General features: G+C 43.2%; 1 protein-coding gene across 4 annotated transcripts in view; it reads right to left on the bottom strand.

Annotated features, from left to right (window-relative positions):
- NF2 (NF2, moesin-ezrin-radixin like (MERLIN) tumor suppressor) overlaps positions 1-25,543 on the bottom strand; it is a 71,708-nt gene that overhangs the window by 29,584 nt on the left and 16,581 nt on the right. For all 4 annotated transcript variants that reach the window (XM_069961454.1, XM_069961451.1, XM_069961453.1 and 1 more), the window contains exons 2-11: positions 21,961-22,268; positions 19,592-19,717; positions 18,863-18,985; positions 18,664-18,747; positions 18,512-18,580; positions 16,604-16,686; positions 16,429-16,504; positions 14,390-14,524; positions 13,126-13,200; positions 11,610-11,723 (exon numbers count right to left, since the gene is read on the bottom strand). In XM_069961454.1, coding sequence (XP_069817555.1) covers positions 11,610-11,723; positions 13,126-13,200; positions 14,390-14,524; positions 16,429-16,504; positions 16,604-16,686; positions 18,512-18,580; positions 18,664-18,747; positions 18,863-18,985; positions 19,592-19,717; positions 21,961-22,074 — 999 coding nt within the window. In that variant the 5' untranslated portion in view covers positions 22,075-22,268. The remainder of the gene's footprint in view (positions 1-11,609; positions 11,724-13,125; positions 13,201-14,389; positions 14,525-16,428; positions 16,505-16,603; positions 16,687-18,511; positions 18,581-18,663; positions 18,748-18,862; positions 18,986-19,591; positions 19,718-21,960; positions 22,269-25,543) is intronic.

Below are 25,543 nucleotides of genomic sequence, written 5' to 3'. Positions count from 1 at the left end.
TTCTTTGATGACATTTATACCCTTGAATTACCATATTGGGCATGAATACCCTTGATATGTGCAGCCCATCCATATTAGCCATCACATAGAGGTCACTTTCTCCTGAAAGATCTGCATACTCATCTCTTCTGTGCACATGACTTTGATTTAAATAGTTATGGGTAATTACATTACCCAGATACATATGTCAGCAATGTACAGTCAGAGGCAGCAGTACTACACAAGGCCACACTCACTAGATGGCAAAATATAAAATTTTAAAGGAGAAGTCCGGCAAAATTTTTTAAAGTAATGTATTGCCCCCCAAAAGTTATACATATCACCAATATAGACTTCTAGCGGGAAATGCTTATAAAGGGCTTTTTTCCCTGCACTTACTACTGTATCAAGGCTTCACTTCCTGGATAACGTCACGACCCGACTCCCAGTCCTGTGTGGCTGTGGTTGCTGGAGAGGATGATGGTAGGACGACAATGAGGGACACTGAGCATCCCCCTGCCATCATCCTCAAGAAGCCACAGCCGCACAGCTCTGGGAGTCGGGTCGTGACATCATCCAGAAAGTGACATCATGTTATCCAGGAAGTGATGCAGTAGTAAGTGCAGGGAAAAAAGCCCTTTATAAGCATTTCCCGCTATAAGTCTATATTGGTGATATGCATAACTTTTGGGGGGCAATACATTACTTTAAAAATTATCCAGGAAGTGAAGCCTTCATGCAGTAGTAAGTGCAGGGAAAAAAGCCCTTTATGTGCATTTCCCGTAATAAGTGTGTACTGGTGATTTGGGGGGCAATATACTACTTTAATATAAAATTTCGCCGGACTTGTCCTTTAAAACAGTCCTAGCAAATGTCCCCAAAGGTAAAATCAGTAAATTTCCCTGTGTTAAAAGTAGAATTGCACTAGTAATGTGCCTCATAAATCCATGGACACAAACCACAAACTATTTAATTGCTTTAATAGTCCCATTAACAACCAGGGCCCTACTACACGGCGTGACATTCACTGTACACGAGCGTCAGTGTCACTGATTGATGCTAGTTTACAGAGCCTACTACAAGAGATGTCAGAAGGGCAGTGCATGGATCAGTGGATCGTGTTTGCGGCTATCATCCGTCAGCCTCACATCCCCTATTGCAGAGCGAGATGTGGAGCCCTTAGTTGTAGCTACTGTTGCCCTGCAGTGCTCGGGTCCTGGATCTGCCTAAACTTTGTATGTACCTCCCTTTGCTTACATATCTTCCCTCCAGGTATTCCTGTTTTCTCCCATGCTCCAATATACATACTGAGGTTAGATTATGAGCGCCAAATGGGACAGATGTGATAATCGGTGTATGGTGCCATATAAATAAATCAGCTACACTGAATGGTACTAATGTTAGGGCCTTATTACAGGGGACGATTATCGTTCGAAAAATTGTTGGATTGTTCAGATTCAAACGATAATCATTTAGTGTAATAGCAGACAACGATTAAACGACCAACAAGTAAACGTTGGTCGTTTGATAAAATTCAGACCTATTTTTATCGTTTCATCATTTGCACATCGTTGGGTGTAATAAGAAGTCATAGCTGAAACGTACGCAATATCGACGACAAAACGACCGCAAGAACGATCATAAGTAACGATCATCGTTCTGTGTAATTGGGCGAACGATTTCAGGTCGCTTGCCATAACGGCCGTTTGACATCGTTAATTGTAAAAAAAACAAAAAACGCTTGGTGTAACAGTACCCTTAAGTGTACGGTATGTCAACAAGGTGTAGGGGACAGTGGGACAATCAAACTAATGGCGCTAAATATAAAATGTCACATTATCCCAATGATCTAAAGTTTATCTTTTGGACATGTTGGGGGAGATTTATCAAACATGGTGTAAAGTGAAACTGGCTCAGTTGCCCCTAGCAACCAATCAAATTCCACCTTTCATTTTCCAAAGAGTCTGTGAGGAATGAAAGGTGGAATCTGATTGGTTGCTAGGGGCAATTGCGCCAGTCTCACTTTACACCATGTTTGATAAATCTTCCCCCGTTATCTATACATCAGTTCCCTGAACCTGGAAGCCACCGCACATTGTGGACTAGTGTTGCATAAAGAGCATTTTGTAACTACATATTAGAACAGTGGTGTCAAACTCAAATACACAGTGGGCCAAAATAAAAAAATTAGACAAAGTTGCGGGCCAACCATGATAATTATCGAAGAGCGCATGCAGCCGTCCTGGCACTGTCAAAGCAGCGTGTGGTTTTTCTGGCACTGTCAGTGGTGTGCGTCTCCCAGCGCTGTGCATTATCATAAATGACATGATAAATTGCTATGACAAGATTAAACCCCAACCCATGTAGTAGCCAACCCAACCAAAATTGCCCCATATTAGCCAGCCCTTTCAATAGTGCCCAAATAGTAGCCAGCCCCCCAAGTGTCCCATATAGTAGCCAGTCCTCCCCAATAGTCTCATATAGTAGCCAGCCCTCCCCAATAGTCTCATAGTAGCAAGTCCTCCCCAATAGTCTCATACAGTAGCCAGCCCTCCCCAATAGTCTCATACAGTAGCAAGTCCTCCCCAATAGTCTCATACAGTAACCAGCCCTCCCTAATAGTCTCATACAGTAGCCAGCCCTCCACAATAGTCTCATACAGTAGCCAGCCCTCCCCAATAGTCTCATACCGTATCCAGCCCTCCCTAATAGTCTCATACAGTAGCCAGCCCTTCCCAGTAGTCTCATAGTAGCCAGTCCTCCTCCATAGTCTCATATAGTAGCTAGTCCTCCCCCATAGTCTCATATAGTAGCCAGCCCTTCCCCGTAGTCTCATATAGTATCCAGCCCTCTCCCGTAGCCTCATATAGTAGCCAGCCCTCCCACAGTCTTTTATATAGTAGCCAGCCCTCCCCCATGGTCTCTTATATAGTAGTCAGCCCTCCCCTGTAGTCTCATATAGTAGGCAGCCCTCCCCCATAGTCTCTTATATAGTAGTCAGCCCCTGGCACAGTTGTTAAAGGGAACCTGTCACCCTTGGACGGCCCCCTGAACCCACCCTACCACTGGATACAGCCCCCCATACTCCCATCCTGACGATCATGCTCTTGATGCCAGTCCTGCAGTGGAGGCCGCTCACTCATTTTTTCATGTAATTATGGGTGGGGTCGTATCCAGGGGTAGGGTGAGTTCGGGGGTCCTTCCAGGGGTGACAAGTCATCCCAATAGCTTTTTCTGCTGCCCAAGAGGCTGCGGGAGGCGCCCAGCACAGGATGTATGTGATGACGTCACTGCGCTGCTGGCGTCGGGACACTGCTCACATACTCCTAGGCCGCAGGCTAAAGATAGCATGTGGCCTACAAGATTATAATATAGGTGGTCCGAGTGGCTGTCCGGACCTCCCATATTATAATCTAATGCTATGTTGGTGGGCCAGATGCAATTCAAACTGTGAATTGCCTAGCGGGCCAAATAATGGCATTATGGCCCAGATTTGGCCCGTGGGCCAGAGTTTGACATGGCTGTATTAAGAACCTTCGCAACTACACCACAGATGATGTTCATTAACTTTTTTTCTTTTTTTTTGAGCCGTACCAGTCATTAAAGTTTGATATTTGATATATGACATAGACCCTGCTGCTGCAGGCCTCTCTCCCCGCTGTGTCTGTGTAAGAAAACCGACCCCACAGGCCATGTTACATGGCACGATAATGGAGGGGAAGTGAGCGCCGACCTGTTAGGTCAGTGCTCGCTTACCCCTCGTTCCCCGCTTGTCAGCTGATTGTGGTCTTATAACATGTCCTATCAAGCTAATCGATTCGGCCATAAATCATTTTGTGTAATACGGCCTTTACATTATTCTGCTGTCTTGGTCAATTTCCACAGAGCTGGGAAGGAATATATTGAGAGCAGACTTTTCCTGACTCGTTCTATTGACCGGTCGTGGTCTAAACTCTCAGACCCCACCCAATCAAAACTTTTTATATGTCTTTATGACATATTAAAGTTTTTTCCACTGTGTGGATTTTGTGCTGAAATGTGGACAAATACCACAGCGGTAATAATCCATGTGTTTTTATCTGGACATCAGGTACATAGTCCATAAAGTTTATTATTTTGGGAGGTCACTGGTGTAGTGAAGTAAATATCATGATCGTACATAGGTGGGGATTGGGGGTAAAAAGGAAAACCCTAACCTTGTAACGTGAGGTAAAGGGGTTGTCTTTCCGGGACCATTTTTTGGCAATGCCCAAGGAGGGGGTAGGTGAAATTACATACACATACCCCCCTGACTCCAGCGCTGCTGCCCGCATTCTACTGCTGTGGTCCCCGGCCAGGGTTCAGAGATGTGACATGGCAGGCCGCTTAGCCAGTCCGTGGCAGTGGCTGAACACGGGGGACTGGGGCAATAGAATGGAGGTGGCAGCGCTGGAGCCGGGTAGGTAAGTGGATATCATGGTTTTCACCCACACCCTTCCCGGGCATTGCCAAAAATGAGGTCCCAGACAGACAACCCCTTACATTTTACTGCACAAATAATTGCCAACTATTTATAGCATACACCGATATAAATTCACAATGTAACAAACGTGAGCCTTTCCAAATTTAACACTGGTAAAAGGGATTTAAAAAATAAAATTCTACTTTTGCCCCAGTGTCCTCCATAGGCATATACAGGCTTAGTGGTGGACACTGGGGGGGGGGGGGCATGGTCACATGCTCCTCCATGTCGGCCATCTTATGGACAGAATCACCACAGAGCAGGGCAGCCCAGTCTGGAGGAGGGAATATGATTCTAGCTCTATGACGTACACAGGGAGCTGCTGTCACTTTAAATAAGTATGTAATAACTGGAAAGCTTTGTAACCCACCGATTAATAAGAAATCTATGAACTTGTCATCAGATAATGTATTACCTCAGTCAGATCCTCCTTCATAGATGCCCTTAATGGTGCGTTTACACAGACAGATTTATCTGACAGATTTTTTAAGCCAAAACCAGGAACAGACTTTTTAAATCCATTCCTGGCTTTGGCTTCCAAAATTGGTCAGATAAATCTCTCTGTGTAAACGCACCATAACATGATCTCATTATTCTGACAGCAGAGCACAACCTCTCTACACTAACCTGAGGTGGTGGCAAAGCGGTAACCACACTGATAAGGGGAGACTGAAGAGGTGGGAACTCATTTTCTATCACTATTAGAACATTAACATTTCTAAGCTTCCTATAAAATAATGATCCAACAATAGACTGGGTTCATATGCCAGTATTTGGCTCAGTATTTTCCATCAGAATTTTTAAGCCAAAATCAGAAGTGAAACCAGAAGTGGGTCCAAAACATGTACCTGTAGGTTCTACTTCTAATTCTAACTTTTAAAGGGGCTGTTCAGCGAAAATCTTTTTTCTTTCAAATCAACTGATTTCACAAAGTTATATAGATTTGTAATTGACTTCTATTTAAAAATCTCAAATCTTCCTATACTTATTAGCTGCTGTATGTCCAGTCTGACACAGTGCTCTCTGCTGCCACCTCTGTCAGAGACAAGAACTGTCCAGAGTAGTGGTAACTTCCAATAGAAAACCTCTCCTGCTCTAGACAGTTCCTGTCACAGACAGGGGTGGCAGCACAGAGCACTGTGTCAGGATGAAAAGAAAACAACATTTCCTGCAGGACATACAGCAGACAAGACAAGATTTTTACAAGTAAATTACAAATCTATATAACTTGCTGAAACAAAATTTCCACTGGATAACCCCTTTAAATACTGATGCAAACTACTAAGCCAAATGAGCTGCCTGAAACAAACATTTGTGCTGAATGCGACTATGACCCGGACTTTATATTGCAGTGCAGATGATTTGACAGGATACTTGCAGTGCAAAGTCAGAGCAATAATAAAGTATCACTGTATACAATAGGTAACGTAAAAGTTTGGTTCCTATCTCCTCAGAGTAAATATGTACAGTATATTTTTCTAGTCTGCTGTATCTTTGTACAATATAAAGTGTCTGTTCCATTCCCCCCCCCCCCCCCCCATGTATAGTAAACCTTACTAATGCCCAGGTTTTGTTACAATGTGTTTACTCTTATACTGTAACTAGTAAATAGTGACCCCTTGTGGCCAAGTTTGAAATTGTAGAAAAACGCAGTGAAACTTATCTGTATGCTAGTCAGGCAGTCAGATGGATGAGTGAGCGGGAGGAGATGAGTCAAAGGCTCAGGCCTGTGCGTTTGAATGCTAAGTGCTGCAGAGGCGTCACACTGCGACGGCCCATTCCCTCCGATAGCATTAAAATTCCTGTCCGGCTGCATCAACACTTAACACAGTTGTCATCGAGGGACTGGGTTATTGCAGAGCACGCTAAGACGCAGTATGCGAAGAGGAATGGACCAACCGACTAGCCTGCATGGGTGATACCCTGCCCTTAGCACAAGATTGAAGGGAGCAAGGGTTAAGTACAGCTTCATTGTGGAAAGCTGCATTGAAATCAATCAAATTCCTGAATGAGCCGTAACATCATATCCTTTGTATAAACAAGTCATTGACCAAGGACACGTGTACACTCCTTAAGTGGTCTTTGTAGACATCTCGAGAGCAGGAAAACATAGTAAAATATTATTTCTGGTAAGCATAGCACACAGATTATGATATGCCACATTGATGTTATGGTTTCTGAAACATGGCTAGGAGACTTCTGACTTATAACATGGCATATGGACATGAGAATGGGGGATCCCCCTATATAAACCAGAATGCATGGGCACATTGAATGAACTGCCCCTGTATTACATGGACAACCATTCTGTAGCACACCCTCTATAGGGAGGGATCACAGGGTAAGATGGAAACAATTTATTGGTGTAAGAGGTCAGAACTCCCGACATTGCTTCTGTAGTCGCTCTCTCAGCCATCAACATAGGGGGGCAAAAACAATGGCAGACGCCGACAAATGAAAAACAAACTCACAAACAAGTTGCTTTCCTCAAAAAAAAAAAAAAATTCTGCTATGCGCCAAAAGAATTGACATGTCTTTGCGTGTATTCTATAGTGTGAACATACCTTTAAATAAATGTGTTGCATAGATTACAGGGCTGTGGAGTCGGAGTTGTGGAGTCAGAGTTAGTTTTGGCTGGAGTAAGAAAAAAAATGTACCGACTCAGACTCCATTCCCAGTACAGGGAGCTCTTAAACCAAAGCAATACTCTTAAACCAAGTCACAATTTTGAAAAACTGTAAGCTCTTAAACCAAGTTACCACTGTATTATACTCTGTATCCCTCTGGGTAATTGAACAGACAAGTAGGAGATTTCTCCAGGCTGTGATCACTCTGCTCACCAGGTGGGAGTCTCCATACTACAAGTCACAGACCTTGGAGGTTTCTCTAATTTTGACCATGCTCAACAGGATGCTTTAGTGCAGTTCTGTGAAACCTGCAGCTCTCCAGCTATTAGGGAGTCGGGTTGTGACATCACCATGTTATCCAGGAAGTGACATCACCATGTCATCCAGGAAGTGAAGCCTTGATGCAGTAGTAAGTGCAGGTAAAAAGCACTTTATACGCATTTCCCGTAATAACTGTATATTGGTAATTTGTATAACTTTTTGGGGGGGCAATACAATACTTTAAGAAAAAATTTCGCCAGACTTCTCCTTTAAGCTGCCCTAATGGTACTGTAATCCACGCAGAACAGAGCGGAGGATCTTGAGCTTGCTTATGCACAAAGCTTATGAAGACATATTTTGTTACTGTGCAAGTTTTTGGATTTAGTGTAATACATTTAATGGAATTTTTTTTACTAGACATCAATATTTCTCAAACTCTTCTCATCTGCTGGGAATCTTTTCAGTTTAACCAATTTCATATTTTAGTGTAAAAACAGCAGCGTGGTTCAGAAATATAACTGTCCAAGCAATAGAAGTATAGTTATCTCTTCTGGAACCCCCTAAGCAAGCAGCACATTCACTATGCACGCTAGGAAATACAAATACTACTAAAAGAATGTCTAGCTGTCTGTCGTAGTATTGCAACAGCTGGAGAGCCGAAGTTTGACACCTATGCTATAGACTAGCTCAGATTAGAGAGATGAAAACTGTCCTCATACAGCACATTATAGAGGCGGTAAAAGCAAAAGTAAGCAACATTTTTAAAAAAGAGATATTTGTGCACCATAAGAACAAAGCAAGAACAAAAATGTGTCCAAAGCCTTTAACTCCTTTCTGTCAGTAATCTGTATATATACGTTCCTGTACTGATGTCCTGTACTTAAAAGCTGTGATCTACAGCGATCGCAGCGTTTAAAGTGCTCAATGACAGATCAAGCATCAGGGGTCCCGATCGCATGTGTCGGCAGGCCGGGGTAAGCTCCTTACCTCCATCCAGTCAGATCCACAATCTACGTGTAGAGTCTGCTCTCAGGCAGGCTCTATACATAGATCGCTGATAACACTGATCTATGCTATGCTATGGCATAGCATAGATCAGTATATGCAATCTAATGATTGCATATTTTATAGTGAATAAAAGTGTAAAAAAAAAAGTGTAATACAAAAATTATAAAAGTATTAAAAAACCCCTTATAACTCCCCCCACAAAAAAAATGTTTAAAAGACCCCCTTGCCCATTATAAAAATAAAAATATAAAAAATAAACATATTACATATCGTAGCATGCATAATTGCCCGATCTATTAAAATATAACATTGTTTCCGCACAGTGAACGGCGTAAACGGGAAAAAAAAAAAAAACACCAGGATTGCTGATTTTAATAAATTCTTTATCACAAAAAAAAAAAATGTATAAAAAGCAATCAAAATTTTTCTGTTACACCAATATGATATAAATAAAAACTAGAGAGCATGGCGCAAAAAAATGACACCTCAACCAGCCATGTAGGTGGAAAAATAAAAGCGCTATGGCTCTTAGAAGGCGGGGAGGAACATTACATTAATCTGACCCAGACATTTGTGCATCAAAGGGCTCTGTCTTGATGGGGTTAAAAAGAATCTGGTCAATATAGTATTTTGTAGCCTTCGGAGCCCTGACTTCTGGACAAATCCAGCTCTGCTACATCAGAATCACAGCCAGGCATGTCACAAAGGAAAGCAGTGAGGGAAGCAACAAATTCAGCTGTCATGTCCCATTCACAGCTATAGATTTGGGAGAGCAAAGCGGATAGAGAAAAGTGTGTAGCGGAAACAAAACAGTGTAGTGCTTGATGTAGAGCTCTAAATCCAATTCAGTAGAGCTCAATTTGTCATCTGTCTTGACAGTATAATACATCCCGCAGAATCAATCCACTTCCCCTTGTATTATACATATCTCAGATTTAGGTTACCAGTTTACCAGTAGAATTATCTCAGTATCAGGTATCAGTTTTCACCAAACTCATTATAATATACCCCACAATCAGGCCCCAGTATCAGCCACCTGTAAAATATACGCAACATAATACAACCCCATGTAAAATATATCCCCTGTAATCAGACACCATGTGAAGTAGAACCTCCTAATCACACCCCAGTATCAGACACCCTGTGTAATATAGCTCATAATCAGACACATATTACACAGAATTTGGCACTGGTGTACATATACACGCACACAGTCTCATACATACACACACTGATATATACACCCACTTACATAAACACTCATATGTAATCACATACAGAGTCACTCACTTTCCTGCAATCACCTTACTACTTCCTGTCTGAATCAGTCCAGCACTTGCTTTGAACAATGAGGCCCTAGACGACCTAAGCTGTGAGGGTACAGCATGGGCGCCGATCACTAGACCACCCAAAGACATACCTGTATGCCAATAGGTGCCTACTGCGCTATGAAGACATCACATCTCGGGCCCGCGTCAGACACCCGGAAGCGGCCGGGAACCGGGGAGGTGAGTGGACGTCTTTTCCCTCAGCCACCTCCTCCCCGATCCCAGCGAAAAAGTGCCACCCCGCTGGAGTACCCCTTTAAAACCACTCTCCTTTTCAATTCTACAATTAAAACATGTAAAAATAATGAAACAAACATAATATATATCGTAGCATGTGTAATTGTCCCATCTATTAAAATAAGAGTATTGTCCTCACATGGTAAATGGCGTAAACGAAAAAAGCAGTCGCCGACTTTTATTTTATTTTTTACACTATATAGCAGGGAAAAAAATGAATCAAGAGCAATCAAACGATTTGCACAAATTTGATACTACTTAAAACTTGGCACAAAAACATTACTCCCCAAACAGCCTCATAGGTGAAAAACACAACAATTTTAATCATAATTAATTTACAAAACACAAATTTACAAAAAGTTTAGCTGTACAAAAACACAAAACATTACGATATGCACACAGCTTTTAGTGTTCTGACTGACGTATAGAATAAAGATATCATGTCAGTTTTACCGTAAAGTGCATTACATAGACATGGGGAACCCATTGCTTATTTACCCACTATCACACCATAAATAATATTATGGGGTTCCAGCATATATTTTATGGTAGATTGAAAGGCGCCATTACAAAGTACACTCTCCTGGAGAAAAACACAAGCCCTTACATGACCCTGTAGATGGAGAAATTAAAGCACTATAGCTTTTAGAAGCCGAGGAGGAAAAAACAAAATGCAAAAATAAAAACTGACCTGGTCATTTAGGCCTTTTTGGGCTGGATAATGAAGGGGTTAAATCTCTCGCCCACCATCCCAATACATTCCATTCAAGCTCAGATGTAAAGATATCTCAAAGTATGGTTGTGGTGGTCAAAGGAATCAATGGGCAAAGGTAATTTCAATGTATATATGCAGTTGGGGGTGCTGGGAATGCTGGCTTTATGGGTTCAATCCAGTACCAATAAAAATTACACAATAAAAAGAATGTAGATCTATAAATAAACAATAGGTCAGCAACCCCTCATTCATACTATAAAAGGGTCAGTTTACATGGCGTAAAAGCGGCGGAATTCCACAGGAGAACTCTCTGACGCAGAATACTGCCTGCCTCAGTGTCATACAGTCTGTTTATGTGAGGGCTTGCGCGCCTCCGCTCTATGAATTGACAATTCATGAGAGGCTCGGAGAGAGGAGGCGCAAATCCTCCTATAGACAGACTGTATGACACTGAGGTAGGTGGGATTCCACGGCGGAGAGTTCCGCTGCTTTTACTCCATGTGAACTGGCCCTAATGCTACAGCAAAACAGGAAATCTAAATCTGCAGAGTCAGCACATTTCTGCTTCAAGACTCCAACTTCTAATTATAAATGGTATAATTTATTAAATGCATACCCTGATGAATAGCCTGTTGTTACCATTTACTACTGTAAATTTGTCATTATCATACATTAGAAAGTGCTGCTATAGATAGTATATAGGGGGAGATTTATCAAAGGGTATATGACATACACTGGTGTAAATTGCTCACAGCAGCCAATCACAGCTCAGCTATAGTAAAATGAAAGCTGAGCTGTGATTGGTTGCTGTGGGCAGTTTACACCAGTGTATATTTTACACCCTTTGATAAATCTGTACTAATGTGTTAATTAAAAATTTTGACCATTTTGTATATTTACAACAGAAGTAATGAAAATAGAACTTGACCTAAACAGAAGAAATATGGACTCACCTGTTTTCTGGCCTTCTCCTCCCGGGCCTGAGCCTTCATCTGCTGAACTTCAAGGGAGTCCGCTTTCCTTCGGCGCATGAACAAGTCATGGTTTCCAATGCAAAGCTGTAAAATCTATGTTAAAAAAAAAAAAAAAAAGTCAAAGAGTTTGAGGGATACAGTCCCACAAAACACACAAAATAAATGCAGATAAACAGAAGATAATTGCTTTGAAGTAATTATTTGCCATTAAATGGCAGCCATCTACTAAAATTTAACAGTGTGTGAACATAGCCTTTCTGTGTTTTCAATCCACTCCTGGTTTTGGCCTCATTCACACTTATAAAGAACGTCGGAAACCTGCCTTGCTCAGTGTCTCACTGTGAGTGAAGAAGAGGGCGCATGCGCGCGCGTCTGCTTCCTCCCCTCTCAACACAAAGAAATGACATGTCATTTCTTTGAGCCTAGAGCGGCAGCAGCGGAGGAGCGCCCTCTCATTCACTCAAAGCAGCACACTGAGAACGGCGGGATTCCGACATTCTTGCTCAGTGTGAACGGGGCCTTTGGTTGCAAAATACTGATCAAAAATATTGTGTGGCAACATGGCCTTAAAGTAAATTTGTCATCCCCCAGACCAGAGCCAAGGTGCTGGAAGTGTAGTGAAGGTGTCTGGCCCTTGTGTATGGTTCCCGTATTAAATGTGTCTGTGCAGTAGATTTAGCACATTCTTGCCAATCAAGTGTGAAAGAGGAGTAGTGGCTTGGCGTTTGTGCGGCACTTTGGCACACCTCACCACTACCTCCTCCTCCCTCTTTTTACCGCAGGCCAGCCTCCTGCGCTATACTGGTACCATCTTGGTGCACGCATGTGCCGTTGCTGGCAAGGACCACGTGCACCAACTTGCCAGGTCGTGCCTGTGCCGCTCCTCTCTTTTGGCCGCACGCTCCTGATAACGCAGATCGTGCATAGGCCATACACCGGAGGGGCAGCTCATGTGCGCTGAGTTGGGATGCTCAATGTGTGTGCGCCGCTTCTTTAGTACATTTAATACAGGTACCATGCGCACAAGAGGCCAGACACCTACACTACACTGTCAGCACCTCGGGTCCGGTCTGGGTGCGACAGATTCCCTCACATTGAATAAGCAGTCCAATTTGCAGGCATCAAATCATACATCAGGAAGAGCTGTGAAGATTGATCTACAGTTTTGTGGGAAAAGTTCTAAGATAACTTATCATTTATTTATATAAATCTCTGATCATTCTGGCCAGCTAAATATTAAGGCATGTGTCCTACTAAGTAATTGCCAACGATCTGCACACACACACACACACACACACACGTATGTATGTACGTGTATGCGTGGAAGCGCATGTGTTTTCCATACTAAAAATCTGCAGTAAAATGTACATTTGCTCATAATGTGGATTTACAAGGTAGAAGCCTCAAATCAATCTGAATGCAAACTTGGGTGCAATGAAATGTGAATACTACTATAACTAAATCTAATAAAAATATCATTATACATAAAACTCACCAGCTTGTTCACCCGCAGCTTCGAGGAGTTAAATTTAAAGACATCAATCTTCTTATCAAGAGGTTTGATGGTAAACTGAAATAAAATAAATGAATATGTAAAACCGCTTTTCAGGGTAGCTGTAATCTAACTCACCAGCTTTCTATATATCCCTATGCCAGCTGCACTTGTCACCAGATTTTATATTTATAGTAACCATCATTAGAAAGCAGACCTTGGAACTCAAACAGTATTTTCAAGGAAAGTTTGCTTTGGTTCTCACTTTTTGCCAACACAGTCTTGAAGTAATACCGCAGTATTCAAATGGAAATTACCTGGAAGTGACATTCAGAATTCAAACTTTGTTCGGTCTCTGAACGCTCCTGGTGAGTTTAGCACTGGTGAGGCTTCACATACAGTACAGTAATGTATAAGACTGCTGTAGTGCATATACAGTATAGTAGTAGTACAGTCAATGCACCATCATCTCCCATCCTGTACTGTATAATATTGCTGGAGTGCATATACAATACAGTAGTAGTACAGCACTGCACCACCATCTCCCATCCTGTGCTGGGGTAGGGGGACACTATACAGTAAAGGATGAGGGAGGAGTTAGTGACTACTGTAATATAATCGCTGGTTTTGTTGAATGTTTGTGTATAATGTACTGTACAGTGTAGTGCTGCTCTGTAATGTCCTGTACAGTATATAGTGCTGCTCTGTAATGTACTGTACAGTGTAGTGCTGCTCTGTAATGTCCTGTACAGTATATAGTGCTGCTCTGTAATGTACTGTACAGTGTAGTGCTGCTCTGTAATGTCCTGTACAGTATATAGTGCTGCTCTGTAATGTCCTGTACAGTGTAGTGCTGCTCTGTAATGTCCTGTACAGTATATTGCTGTTCTGTAATGTACAGTAGGGATTACACTGGGCACTTATCAATGTATTAAATGAGTATTTTAGGTAATTATTGGTGGGTGCTGGAACCAATTAAATACATTTACATTTTTTCCTATGGGAAGACACTGCTCAGTTCTCAGACTGCCTTCCTGAACCAATTAAGTTCGAGAATCAAGGTACCACTGTACATACATATACACACACACACACATTTCCTTGCTGGGTCCAATTATTTCTAGATTGTGAGATAGACAACTATTTTTCCGTTATGATATTGTATCTGTTGTATAAGCAACATACATATAAACCAAATAAAACCAGATACTGTAACAAAAGTAAAGCCAAGTAAACTGTCCAAGACCAAAGAAAAAAAAATCGTTACCTCTTTATCACTGTAAGAGATATTGCGAATTTCATTCCAAGGGAAGGAGGTTTTAGGGGTCAATCTGTTTTCAGGGTCATAGATATGGAGTCCTAGGGCATCAACGCCAAGCAACAGTTCAGTGCCTTTCTTGTTCTAGGTTTTGAAATGGAAGGAGAATGTAGTTTTAGAAGCATGTGCGGACAAAAGAAAAAAAAAAAAAAAAAGAAAAAAAAAAAAAAAGATAAACAAATTATGTGTAAACTGCATATAAAAAAATACTGGTGTTACACAGATCAGGTTATCACACAACCCTCCAATAACTGTACAGAAATACCAAGTAGGGATGAGCAAATTTACAGTACAGTGGTCCCTTAACATACAATACTAATTGGTTCCCGGAAGACCATTGTATGTTGAGACCAAAATTCTATGGAAAACTGGTAATTGGTTCTGAATCCCCCAAAATGTCATCCCAAAATTAGACAAAAATAAGATTTAAAGGAAAATAAGCAGATAACTAATATGAATAAAGCAATTCCTTACATACAACAGTCAGAAAGAGCTACTGGAAGCTGTAAATTTCTTTCTATGTAGAGGACTGGAGCGTTTTCAGATCCTGTACAGATCAAACAGGGTCCCAGAAATAGAAAATGAAGCCGGCCTCATCTGGTGCCTAAAGAATCATCCTGGCCGAGGGAGAGAGCAGTACAAGACATGTAGTATCACACTGTACTGTTGAGAGGAGATACCAGACAGCCACCCAGTGCATTCACTTCACTAATACTGGAGTTTCACCAGTAAAATGGCCAGATTGATTGGTTGATCATCTGCCGCAGATCTGGACTGTCTGTCTGGTCTCAAGTAACGATGGTCAAGAAAGTAACATTGTATGTTGAACATACTGTATCTTGACGCAATTGAAAGTTGAGGGATTATTGTACTATTGAAGTGATTCGCTAGGCTCGGCGGTCGGCTTGTCAGCCTTTGACCTCTGTGCAGCTTCAGGTCGCTCCTCCCTGGATGCCTGGAAAAGCTGGATCCAATCCTGGGAAACTGTCAATTCATTCATCCCTAAATCTGAGCCATTTTTTGCAGAGCTAAATACCCTGGCCCCCAGGCCGACACATTTATCCTGCTGCCTGTGTATTTACATGAAAGGATACTCCTTACACTGAGTATATTACATCGAAAAACTCCTTCAAAAGGAGGTCCGTTTCATATAAACAACTCCTTTCTTTACATGTTTATGCTCAAACGCATATAGTGGGTGAGGTTTTTTAGGGATGAGTGTGATTTAAAGCAAATGTTGGCCTTGGTGTGTATACCCTGGTAGCACAGTCCATTTTTTAAACCGCCGCCAAGTTCCCGATATCTGCTTCGGTTTATGATATGGAAATCGGGCAGCTCTATGCGCCCCTAGTGTAAGATATCCCCTTCCCTGTGTGACATAGCCACACTTGATTTTTAGGGAGGCATGTCACAGAGGGGAGGGGGGATCTCGGTACACTGGGGGCACCGGTCCCACCTACGCTGCATAGAGCAGACCCGTCTGCATATTGGAAACCAACACAGACAATGGGAATCCAGCAGCAGTTGAAAACATGGACTGCGCCACCGGAATGTACGCGCCAGCACCAACATAGTAGTAAGGAAACTTTTTATTTTTAATGATCCAAGTGGTACATTCATGTTATTTTTTAAGCCAATCCCCATCCACTTTAGATCATTGTTGCTCACGGTGGATTCGACTATCAGTCTAGTGTGTATTGGAGGGGGTTCTGAACCACCACTGACAAAGGGGTCAGCAGTGATAATAAAAAAAAAAAAAAAAAATATCACAGCCAGCCCTTTTTTATAAGGAGATAAGCTGCAGCGAGAGCGCTCTTGCTGCAGACTACCTCTCCCCATAGACAACACAGGAATGGACCAAATTTGTTAAGGGCTGTGCACCTTTCAATAGATTTTGTACAATCATCTTTCTTAGACTGCGGTAAAAAACAGCAATCTTACTAAGACCCTAATAGCTTTTATAATTGAACAGAATACCAATTTCTCACCCGTATAAGAAAATAATTGACTCCATACATCTCTGTGTCTTGTGCTATTTTCAGGTATTCCATTTCAGCTTCATCTCTGGAAAAATACAAATAATTGGACAGAGTGCAATTTGATTTTCTCAGATGCACCAAACGATATAAGCAAGCAGACCAGCTGCAGTGGTCTCCAGCTTACCTAGTGCGCCCACGGTGTTCCGCATACCATGCTGTGATCCTCTCCTCCCACATCTCTGGCGTCATCTGATATAGATTTATTACCTAAATCATACAAATAATTAACAGCACAATTATAGTCAAATATAGGATTCCAATCAGTGTATTTAAACGTCATAGGCTTTTGATGCAATTTAAAGGGTTTTTTTAGGGAAAATGGTCTAGCCTGTGGATAGCCCATTATTAGTTGATCAATGGGTTGCCAACAACCACCACCCCCGCCAATCAGTTGTACTACAAAGCCACAGCACCTGGATGTAAACAATATACGGGACCAGAAGCCTCCACTCTATACATTGTGTAGTGGAGGCTCTAGGTTACTGCAGCTCACTTTCCATTCAGCTACGGGAAACCTGGCGTCACTAATACACAATATACAGAGTCAATACTTCTGGCTCCATACATTATTTACATCCAGGTGCCTTGGCTGTGCAGAACAGAAGCGGTGGGGGCTGACAGGTGTTGGATTCTGCCATGTAAGATCAGGAAAACCTGCCCAAGGACTGGTAATTTATATAGTTTTCCTAAATCAGGAATTATCATTCAAGGGTTTTACTGGGACTTAGTGAGTGCTGACCTATCAGCCGTATGGGCCATCCATATCTGGTTGATGGGGCATCTAGATGTACACAGTGAATAGAGACAGAAGCCATGGCTTTGCTAAGCTTCTTTGGCTAAGCTCACATTAAAAAGAATGGGAGTTGAAGTGCTGTCCCTCAGTAAGGCCATTATACCATGAACAGAGTCAGGCATTCCATTCACAAGGCAAATCTGAGCTTCACAGCTCTGCTGAACAGCTGAATGGTGGGGGCGCCAGGACCCCACAAATCAAATATTCATGGACGATGCTGAGGATAATCCATCAATTACTAAATCCTGGTAAACATATGGCTTCAACACAAACCTCAATATATCTCTGTGTCTGAAGACAACATAAGGGTATATGCATTTGCAGTAGAAGATGTTGAAGGTATACACATTGAGAAGCTCCTATGTATACCTCTGACCAAGTCAAAAACCTCCACCACACAGTATACATTTCTTCATGGGATAACAGGATGATGTGTATAATGGTGCAGCAGACTATGTCATTTTATACAGTTGAAAAAAAATGGGTATACTGACATACACTTGCCCAAAAGAGGGGGCTACCTGACCCAATACAGGGAAAAAAAAATTAAAGGGGCAGTGCAGCATAACTTATCAGCCAAACACGGCTGAGCAGCTGATGACACGGCATAGGGGGGCCGGCATGAGGGACGGATGGAGCGGTTCAGCCTGCCTCCCGAAGACAACGTCATTGTCAAAAGATGGCGGACGGGGGTCGACACGACTGCGTTAAGCATAATGCACCAACACTTCCGGGTTTAGTGGGGGGGGGGGGGGGGAAACACGGGGAAGGGGGCCATTCACATGCCATGGGGGGCCATTGTATAACTTTGTAATGTGTGTTGTTTTGTGAATAAATGATTAGCGCCGCACTACCCCTTTAACACAGCAGGTTAACCTTTTGACAGATACAGTATCATGAAAGGGTTGCTTTTGGCCATGAAAAATTTCTAGTCTATAGCTACCTTAGCAAAAATGAATTGACTCTTTAAAGCTGACCTATCACAGGGCTTACGGTGGTTAAACTAAATACATGGTTGTATAAGGCTTCTCAGTTTGAAAGGTAAGTAGAGGTGAAAACCCGGCACAGTTCCATGCACTGTGACTCTTATCCCCGTGGTGTGCAAGTGAACTCAGACTGAGAAGCCCTATTAAACCACATACTCCGTTTAACCACCTATAACCCTGTGACAGGTATGCTTTAAAGGATATTGCTGTTTGAAGCATCCAGAGAAATCTAAAAAAAACAGATCTAGCTTACCCTTTTAGGAAGCAGCTCCTCCTCTGCCAAGAATCCACGTTTGTGGACAGATGCATCATAATCACCATACTAAAATCCAAAGGGATAAAAGCAAAAATGAGTAAATCCAAGGGAGGAGAAACACTTTTGAGTTATCTTTTGAGGAAACTCACTTTTGCTTGAACAGCATATGATGCTAGCAGCACGGAAGCTTCTGGTGGACAGTATATTTTCTCTTCCAGTATTTGCTTCTTAACCTATTTAATACAGATAAGACAATTGGCGAGTGATAACTATGAACATACAGAAAAATAGTAGACATGCGAAGGGGAAAAAAAAATAAAAAATGAAGAATAACAGTAAAAGCTGCACCTGCAGGAAAAAGAGATGCTGAGTGATCTCCTGTACTAGTTCTTCCTCAACATTTTCTGGGTAAAACTTGGCTAAAAAATGGAAGGTGACAGGTTCTTCTTTCGGAACATCATGATCCAATACCTTTAGGATATAAAAAAATAATTGAAATTACGCAAGGACCTTAAACAATTACAATACAGTGGTGCCTTGGATTAAGAGTACGAGCATAATTCGTTCCGGGACTGTGCTTCTAATCCAAATCCACTCATAAACCAAACCAAATTTTTCCCATAAGAAATCATAAAATGCAGACAATTGGTTCCACACCTCAAAAAAAATGGATTTATTATTCTGAAAAACATGTAAAACAGATGAAACAAACATTCAGAAACAGCAGAATCTGTGATATTATAAGTTACTGTACAGTAATGGAGAGGATGGGAAACACAAGGGCTGACAGAGACTGCAGGGAGTATGAAGGAATGAGCAGGACATATGTGCGCATCTTTCCAGGGATAGAGGGGTTACAGCTATGGAGAGATTACCTCGACAGTCCTATCCCCTGATGTGAGCCCCAGCCTGAAGTGGATCTGCCATAATTTAGAAGGTGAGGGAGACTTCCTGGGTCAGAGTACAGTGCTCTAGACCCCGCTATGCAGACCAGGGAGTACAGGGAGCTCTTAAACCAAAACGCTCTTAAACCAAGGTACGACTGTATTGTTATATAAACTGCTGTTTTTACATTACCTTCTTATCCATTTTCAACCATGCTATGGTGTCCTTAACTGTGTACTGAAGACCAAAGAACCAGTTTTCACGAAGCCCCAAGGTGCGACATACCAGGTCAAAAAGATCCTTCCCTTTCCACTTTACCTAAGGCATAACATACATACATTACAAAAATATGACCACCATTTTCTTTCCATTGTTTTTCATTTTACTAAAGAATCATATATAAAACTGTGGGTGGCATATTTCTATTAGTTTTATTATACTAGAGGGCACTTCTTAGGAAAAAAAACTGGCCTCCAAGGATAGGTATCACGTACCAAAACAAGGACAGGGGCAGGATTGTGGACATGACTCATCCACGATTGCAGCAATAAAGAATTGGAGTGGCTTCCATCGGATTCCCTGTGTGGGCACTGCAAGTTCTCACAGTATTAGGGCTTATTCTCACAGTCTGTATAACATGGAACTTACAGACTTATTAATATGGTCCGTATAACATGGAACTTACAAGCAGTGCAGTGGACTCCCCACCCGACACATGAGGTCGGGGTTGGGGAAAGCGTTTGAATCTTCTCATTACAGTGTCGGAAGATTCAAACACTTTGGAGTACAGTATGTTTTGACTACCCGGCTTGGTACATTAGGTGAAGGATTGATAGTCCCCTGTATAATATGGCTTCATGGGAGGCAAAGGTCTATAACAAAGTAGATTTAGTAAATACATTACATTAAGTAAGCACTTTGTGATTCTTTGTATAAGGGTGCGTTCTGCAACAGATTTGAAGTTGCAGATTTGCTTTGTATCTAATGTGAGCCATCAAATATGCTGCGGATCCTGTACGTGTGAACGCACTCTAATACTTGCTTTATATATTATGTTATTGTAATTGTCATACCATTGTTTGATTGTGGTCTTTTCTTTTATCATGTTTGAGTAATAATGAATTATTAATTGATTTAATGTGTGTCCTGTGCTATATTATTGTATAAAAGATAGTTATGCCACATAAACTAATGAATAAAGGCTCATTAAAACAACCCCATAAAGTATAAATATCACATTGCTTCTAATAGGTCTGTTTACACATCCGCATTGTTTGTCTCCACATTTGCGTTTTGTCACAAAAAAAAAAAAAATGCATGTTGTAGCGCGGACCGCAATTGCAGCACATTTACCCATAGAAATCTATTAGAACTTCCACCATCCGCAAACCATCTGCAAAAAATGCTGAACACAACTAGTTCAAAACATAGTACAATTTATGGGTACCAAAAAAAAAAAAAAAAACACGGATGCTAAGGATGTGCACTACGGATGGTTTTTAGCAGATTGCAGACGCCAAAATGCAGACACAAACTTCAGTCAGCACAAATATACTGTCATGTGAATGAGGCCTAATTTAAATTCACAGTACTAGCGAAGGGCTTCCCTAGGCTTGGCAGTCAGCTGCCTTTGAACTCCACGCTGCTCCATGCTGTCTCCCAGTCCCCCAGGATCAGATCCAGCTTTTCCAGCCACCCTGAGAGGAGTAGAACGGAGTTCAAGGCAGCCGACTGAAAAGCAGACTGCAGAGCCTAGCGCAGCGCTTCGCTAGTACTGTAAATTTAAATTAAGCCTCATTCACACGTCAGTATATTTTTGCTGACTGAAATTTGTGTCTGCATTTTGGCATCTGCAATCTGCTAAAACCCAATTTTTCCTATTTTGAGGCAGTCGCGTTACTTTATGTAAATGTCTGACCCACTGGACTTTTTACACAGTGAATTCTGAAAAAAAACTACCTGGATGTGTATGTAAAGGACTTCATCTGTATTTACATAAAATATCAGACATATTATCACAGCACAATGATTTCTGAGTGCCATATTTACATCACCCCTTACAATGTTCAATGTGCTTCCCCAGGATTAGAAATACAAGGCCGCTTTCTTTCAGAAACAGTAACACTTCTGTCATCACTGAGTATGGTATTGCAGCTCAGTTCCATCAAAGTGAATATAACCAAGTTGTAATACCACACACAACCCAAGGATAGTCATGTTTTGTTTTGTTTTTTTTGCAGAAAGGTAGCCTAAAGTACTGTAGGTAAAGTGTTCCCTTTACAGCAAATCTACTGAAGGCCCTATTACACAAAACGATTATCGGCTTTATTCGGCCGATAATCGCCTTGTATAATAGAAGACAACGATCAGCCGACATGAACAATCTTCTATGGCTGCCCGTACGATCTAACGATCACCCCGGCAGGCCCTGCCTCCATGACACTGTTCACTGCCTGAATAATGGCCGAATACAGTAATCCAGGTAAAGAATGGCTTTTTAAACAAAAATAACCTCTAGCACAGCGCTATATGATGCAGTTTATGATGCAGTTTGCATTTACCTCGCAGTTGAATTCCATTTCGGCGTCCATTGTAATGATTCTGACTGTAAAGGTTTTAGGCTGTTTACGCTTCAGAGAGCTAAAGCTCATTCGTGAAGCAATAGCCCCAGCCATGTTAAATGTCCTTCCTAAATCTTTATTTGAATGAAACAACCCAACAAAAGGTATTTTCGGTTATCTTATAAAACAGCAAGCTTCTTCATCCATGGTTCCTATTGTTGTAGCAACGCTTGGAAATTATGGTTTTCTCCATGTCAGCCTGTTCTATGGCACATAGCATTTGGGCACCAGATCTTAGTCCTGATGTTCTGAAAAAGAAAAAAATTTTTTAAATATGCATACATTTCCCATTTATATGTAAAAGTAGTGTTAGTGTGTTGTTTTTAGCAATGTACTTCTCCCCTATGGGTCGAATCACTTCCTGGTGACCTTGCAACAGTGCAGACCCCTTCCTACAATGCCCCTTCCTTTCAGGCCAGTGTCACATGTACATTTACAGCATGTCTGATGCTGCATCAAACTCGCAGCATCAATGCCACTTTTACAGTAACGTATACTTGGATTGGATTGATACTATTCCCATGCTACCTTCCATCACCCATTCACATGTTGTGTAAATGTGTCATATACATCAAGTGAGCATGGGAACACCATCTGTTTTAAGAAAGTCTGTCAGCCAGATGCTTGCGAAAGGGGGGGCACTTGGGCGATTCCAACCCTCCTCAACCTAATCTTGTTACCAAACACTGGAATATCTCAAACCATATAGAGCAATGGCTTCTAGATCTTGCAGTGGAGGTTACTGAGCTATAAACAGTTGCGTGCACAAAGGGTTGTATATACTGTATATCCATTAGGAGTCGGTCCACAAGCCCAGAGGATTAGGGCCCTATTACACGGGACGATTATCGTGCAAAAAAATCGTTATATCATTCGAATATAAACGATAATTGTTCTGTGTAATTGCAGGCAACGATTGGAAAATCGTTCGTGTGTCGTTGATCTAGATCTGAACCTAAAATTATGGTTAATCGTTCGCACTAATTCCACATTCGTTCACTCAAGTTCCGCATTTGTTTAGTGTAATTGCACATTGTTCATTGTTTTGCTGGGATCAGAAGAAATAAACATAGTAACAATCGCAATAACGCCTATCATTCTGTGTAATATGGTGAACAATTTCAGGTTAACGATAAACAAATGTGGTGTTCAAATCGTAGTGATCGCGGCTGTGTCACGTGATGAGTTTGGCTCATAATGTTAGTGTATGGAGCCCGACTCTTTTACTGACACAGAGCGGATAGCGGACCATGTTGCAGCTCAGTCCTCTCCCCGCACACTCTCACAATGCGTATATGTCTGAACATACAGACCCGCACCGATAAAAACTTTTCACATATCTCTATGACATGTCTAAAGTTTTCCCTAAGAGTGACACTTTACATCTGTAACATGCTTTACATGCATTTTCCCCATCACAATGGTGCTGTAATGTACAATACTTTATCAAAAATGTTCATGCAGGTTCTCAACCAGAGAGCCACAAAACCGTACCTCATTAGCCGGCTGCCTTTTAACTCTGTGCCGCTCCAGCAGCTGGATCCAGTCCTGGAAAACTTCTTCCAGTTTCCCAGGACTGGATCCAGATTTTCCTGGCATCTGGAGCGGCAGTGAGTTAAAAGGCAGCCGGCTGATAAGCAGATTCCGAGATAAAGTGATTTGCTTCAGTATAGGTGCGTTTACACGTAACGATTATCGTGCAAATTTGTGGATAACGTTTGAATTCAAACGATAATCGCAGACCACTTCCACTTATCCTACCCTCCACCACATAGACCTTCTGCAATCTCTCCCCCCGAGCCCCTGCACAGCCCCCTGCTGCTCTCTCTTCCCCTGAGCCGGCCATTGCCCCTTTCTCTCCCCCAAACCCCTGCTCCGGTCACCACCACTCTCCATCCCAAGCCCCTGCTCTGGCCACTGACACTCTCTATATCCCAAGGATCCGGCCACTGACACTCTCTATATCCCAAGGATCCGGCCACTAACACTCTCTATATCCCAAGGATCCGGCCACTAACACTCTCTATATCCCAAGGATCCGGCCACTGACTCTCTCTCTCCCCCCCCCCCCTGGATCCGGCCACTGACCCCCTCTCTATCCCAAGGATTCAGCCATTGACTCGCTCTCTCTCCCCCCAGGATCCGGCCACTGACTCTCTCTCTCTCTCTCTCTCCCCAGGATCCGGCCAATGACGCGCTCTCTCTCTCCCCAGGATCCGGCCACTGACGCACTCTCTCGCTCCCCAGGATCCAGCCACTGACGCGTTCTCTCTCTCCCCAGGATCCGGCCACTGACCCTCTCTCTATCCCAAGGATCCGGCCACTGACTCTCTCTCCCTCTCCCCAGGATCCGGCCACTGACTCTCTCTCTCTCTCTCCCCAGGATCCGGCCACTGACTCTCTCTCCCCCCCCCAGGATCCGGCCACTGACACGCTCTCTCTGTCCCCAGGATCCGGCCACTGACGCTCTCTCTCCCCAGGATCCGGCCACTGACGCTCTCTCCCCCCAGGATCCGGCCACTGACGCTCTCTCTCTACCCAGGATCCGGCCACTGACGCTCTCTCTCTACCCAGGATCCGGCCACTGACGCTCTCTCTACCCAGGATCCGGCCACTGACGCGCTCTCTCTCTCTACCCAGGATCCGGCCACTGACGCGCTCTCTCTCTACCCAGGATCCGGCCACTGACGCGCTCTCTCTCTACCCAGGATCCGGCCACTGACGCTCTCTCTCTCCCCAGGATCCAGCCACTGACGCTCTCTCTCTCCCCAGGATCCGGCCACTGACGCGCGCTCTCTCTCTCTCCCCAGGATCCGGCCACTGACGCGCTCTCTCTCTCTCCCCAGGATCTGGCCACTGACTCTCTCTTCCTCCCCCCCCCCCAGCAGGATCCGGCCACTGACCCTCTCTCTCCCCAGGATCCGGCCACTGACGCGCTCTCTCTCTCTCCCCAGGATCCGGCCACTGACTCTCTTCTTCCTCCCCCCCCCCCAGCAGGATCCGGCCACTGACCCTCTCTCTCCCGGATCGGCCACTGACTCTCTCTCTCTCACCAGGATCCGGCCACTGACTCTCTCTCTCTCTCCCAGGATCCGGCCACTGACTCTCTCTCTCTCTCCCCAGGATCCGGCCACTGACTCTCTCTCGTCTCTCCCCAGGATCCGGCCACTGACTCTCCTCTCTCTCTCCCCAGGATCCGGCCACTGACTCTCTCTCTCTCTCTCCCCAGGAATCCGGCCACTGACTCTCTCTCTCTCTCCCCAGGATCCGGCCACTGACTCTCTCTCTCTCCCCAGGAATCCGGCCACTGACTCTCTCTCTCTCTCCCCAGGATCCGGCCACTGACTCTCTCTCTCTCTCCCCAGGATCCGGCCACTGACTCTCTCTCTCTCTCCCCAGGATCCGGCCACTGACTCTCTCTCTCTCTCCCCAGGATCCGGCCACTGACTCTCTCTCTCTCTCCCCAGGATCCGGCCACTGACTCTCTCTCTCTCTCCCCAGGATCCGGCACTGACTCTCTCTC

The sequence above is a fragment of the Dendropsophus ebraccatus genome, chromosome 3, assembly GCF_027789765.1.
Source record: "Dendropsophus ebraccatus isolate aDenEbr1 chromosome 3, aDenEbr1.pat, whole genome shotgun sequence".
Taxonomy (NCBI): Eukaryota; Metazoa; Chordata; class Amphibia; order Anura; family Hylidae; genus Dendropsophus; species Dendropsophus ebraccatus.
The sequence above is the reverse complement of the archived record's forward strand: the minus strand, read 5'-3'. Positions and strand labels throughout refer to the sequence as shown.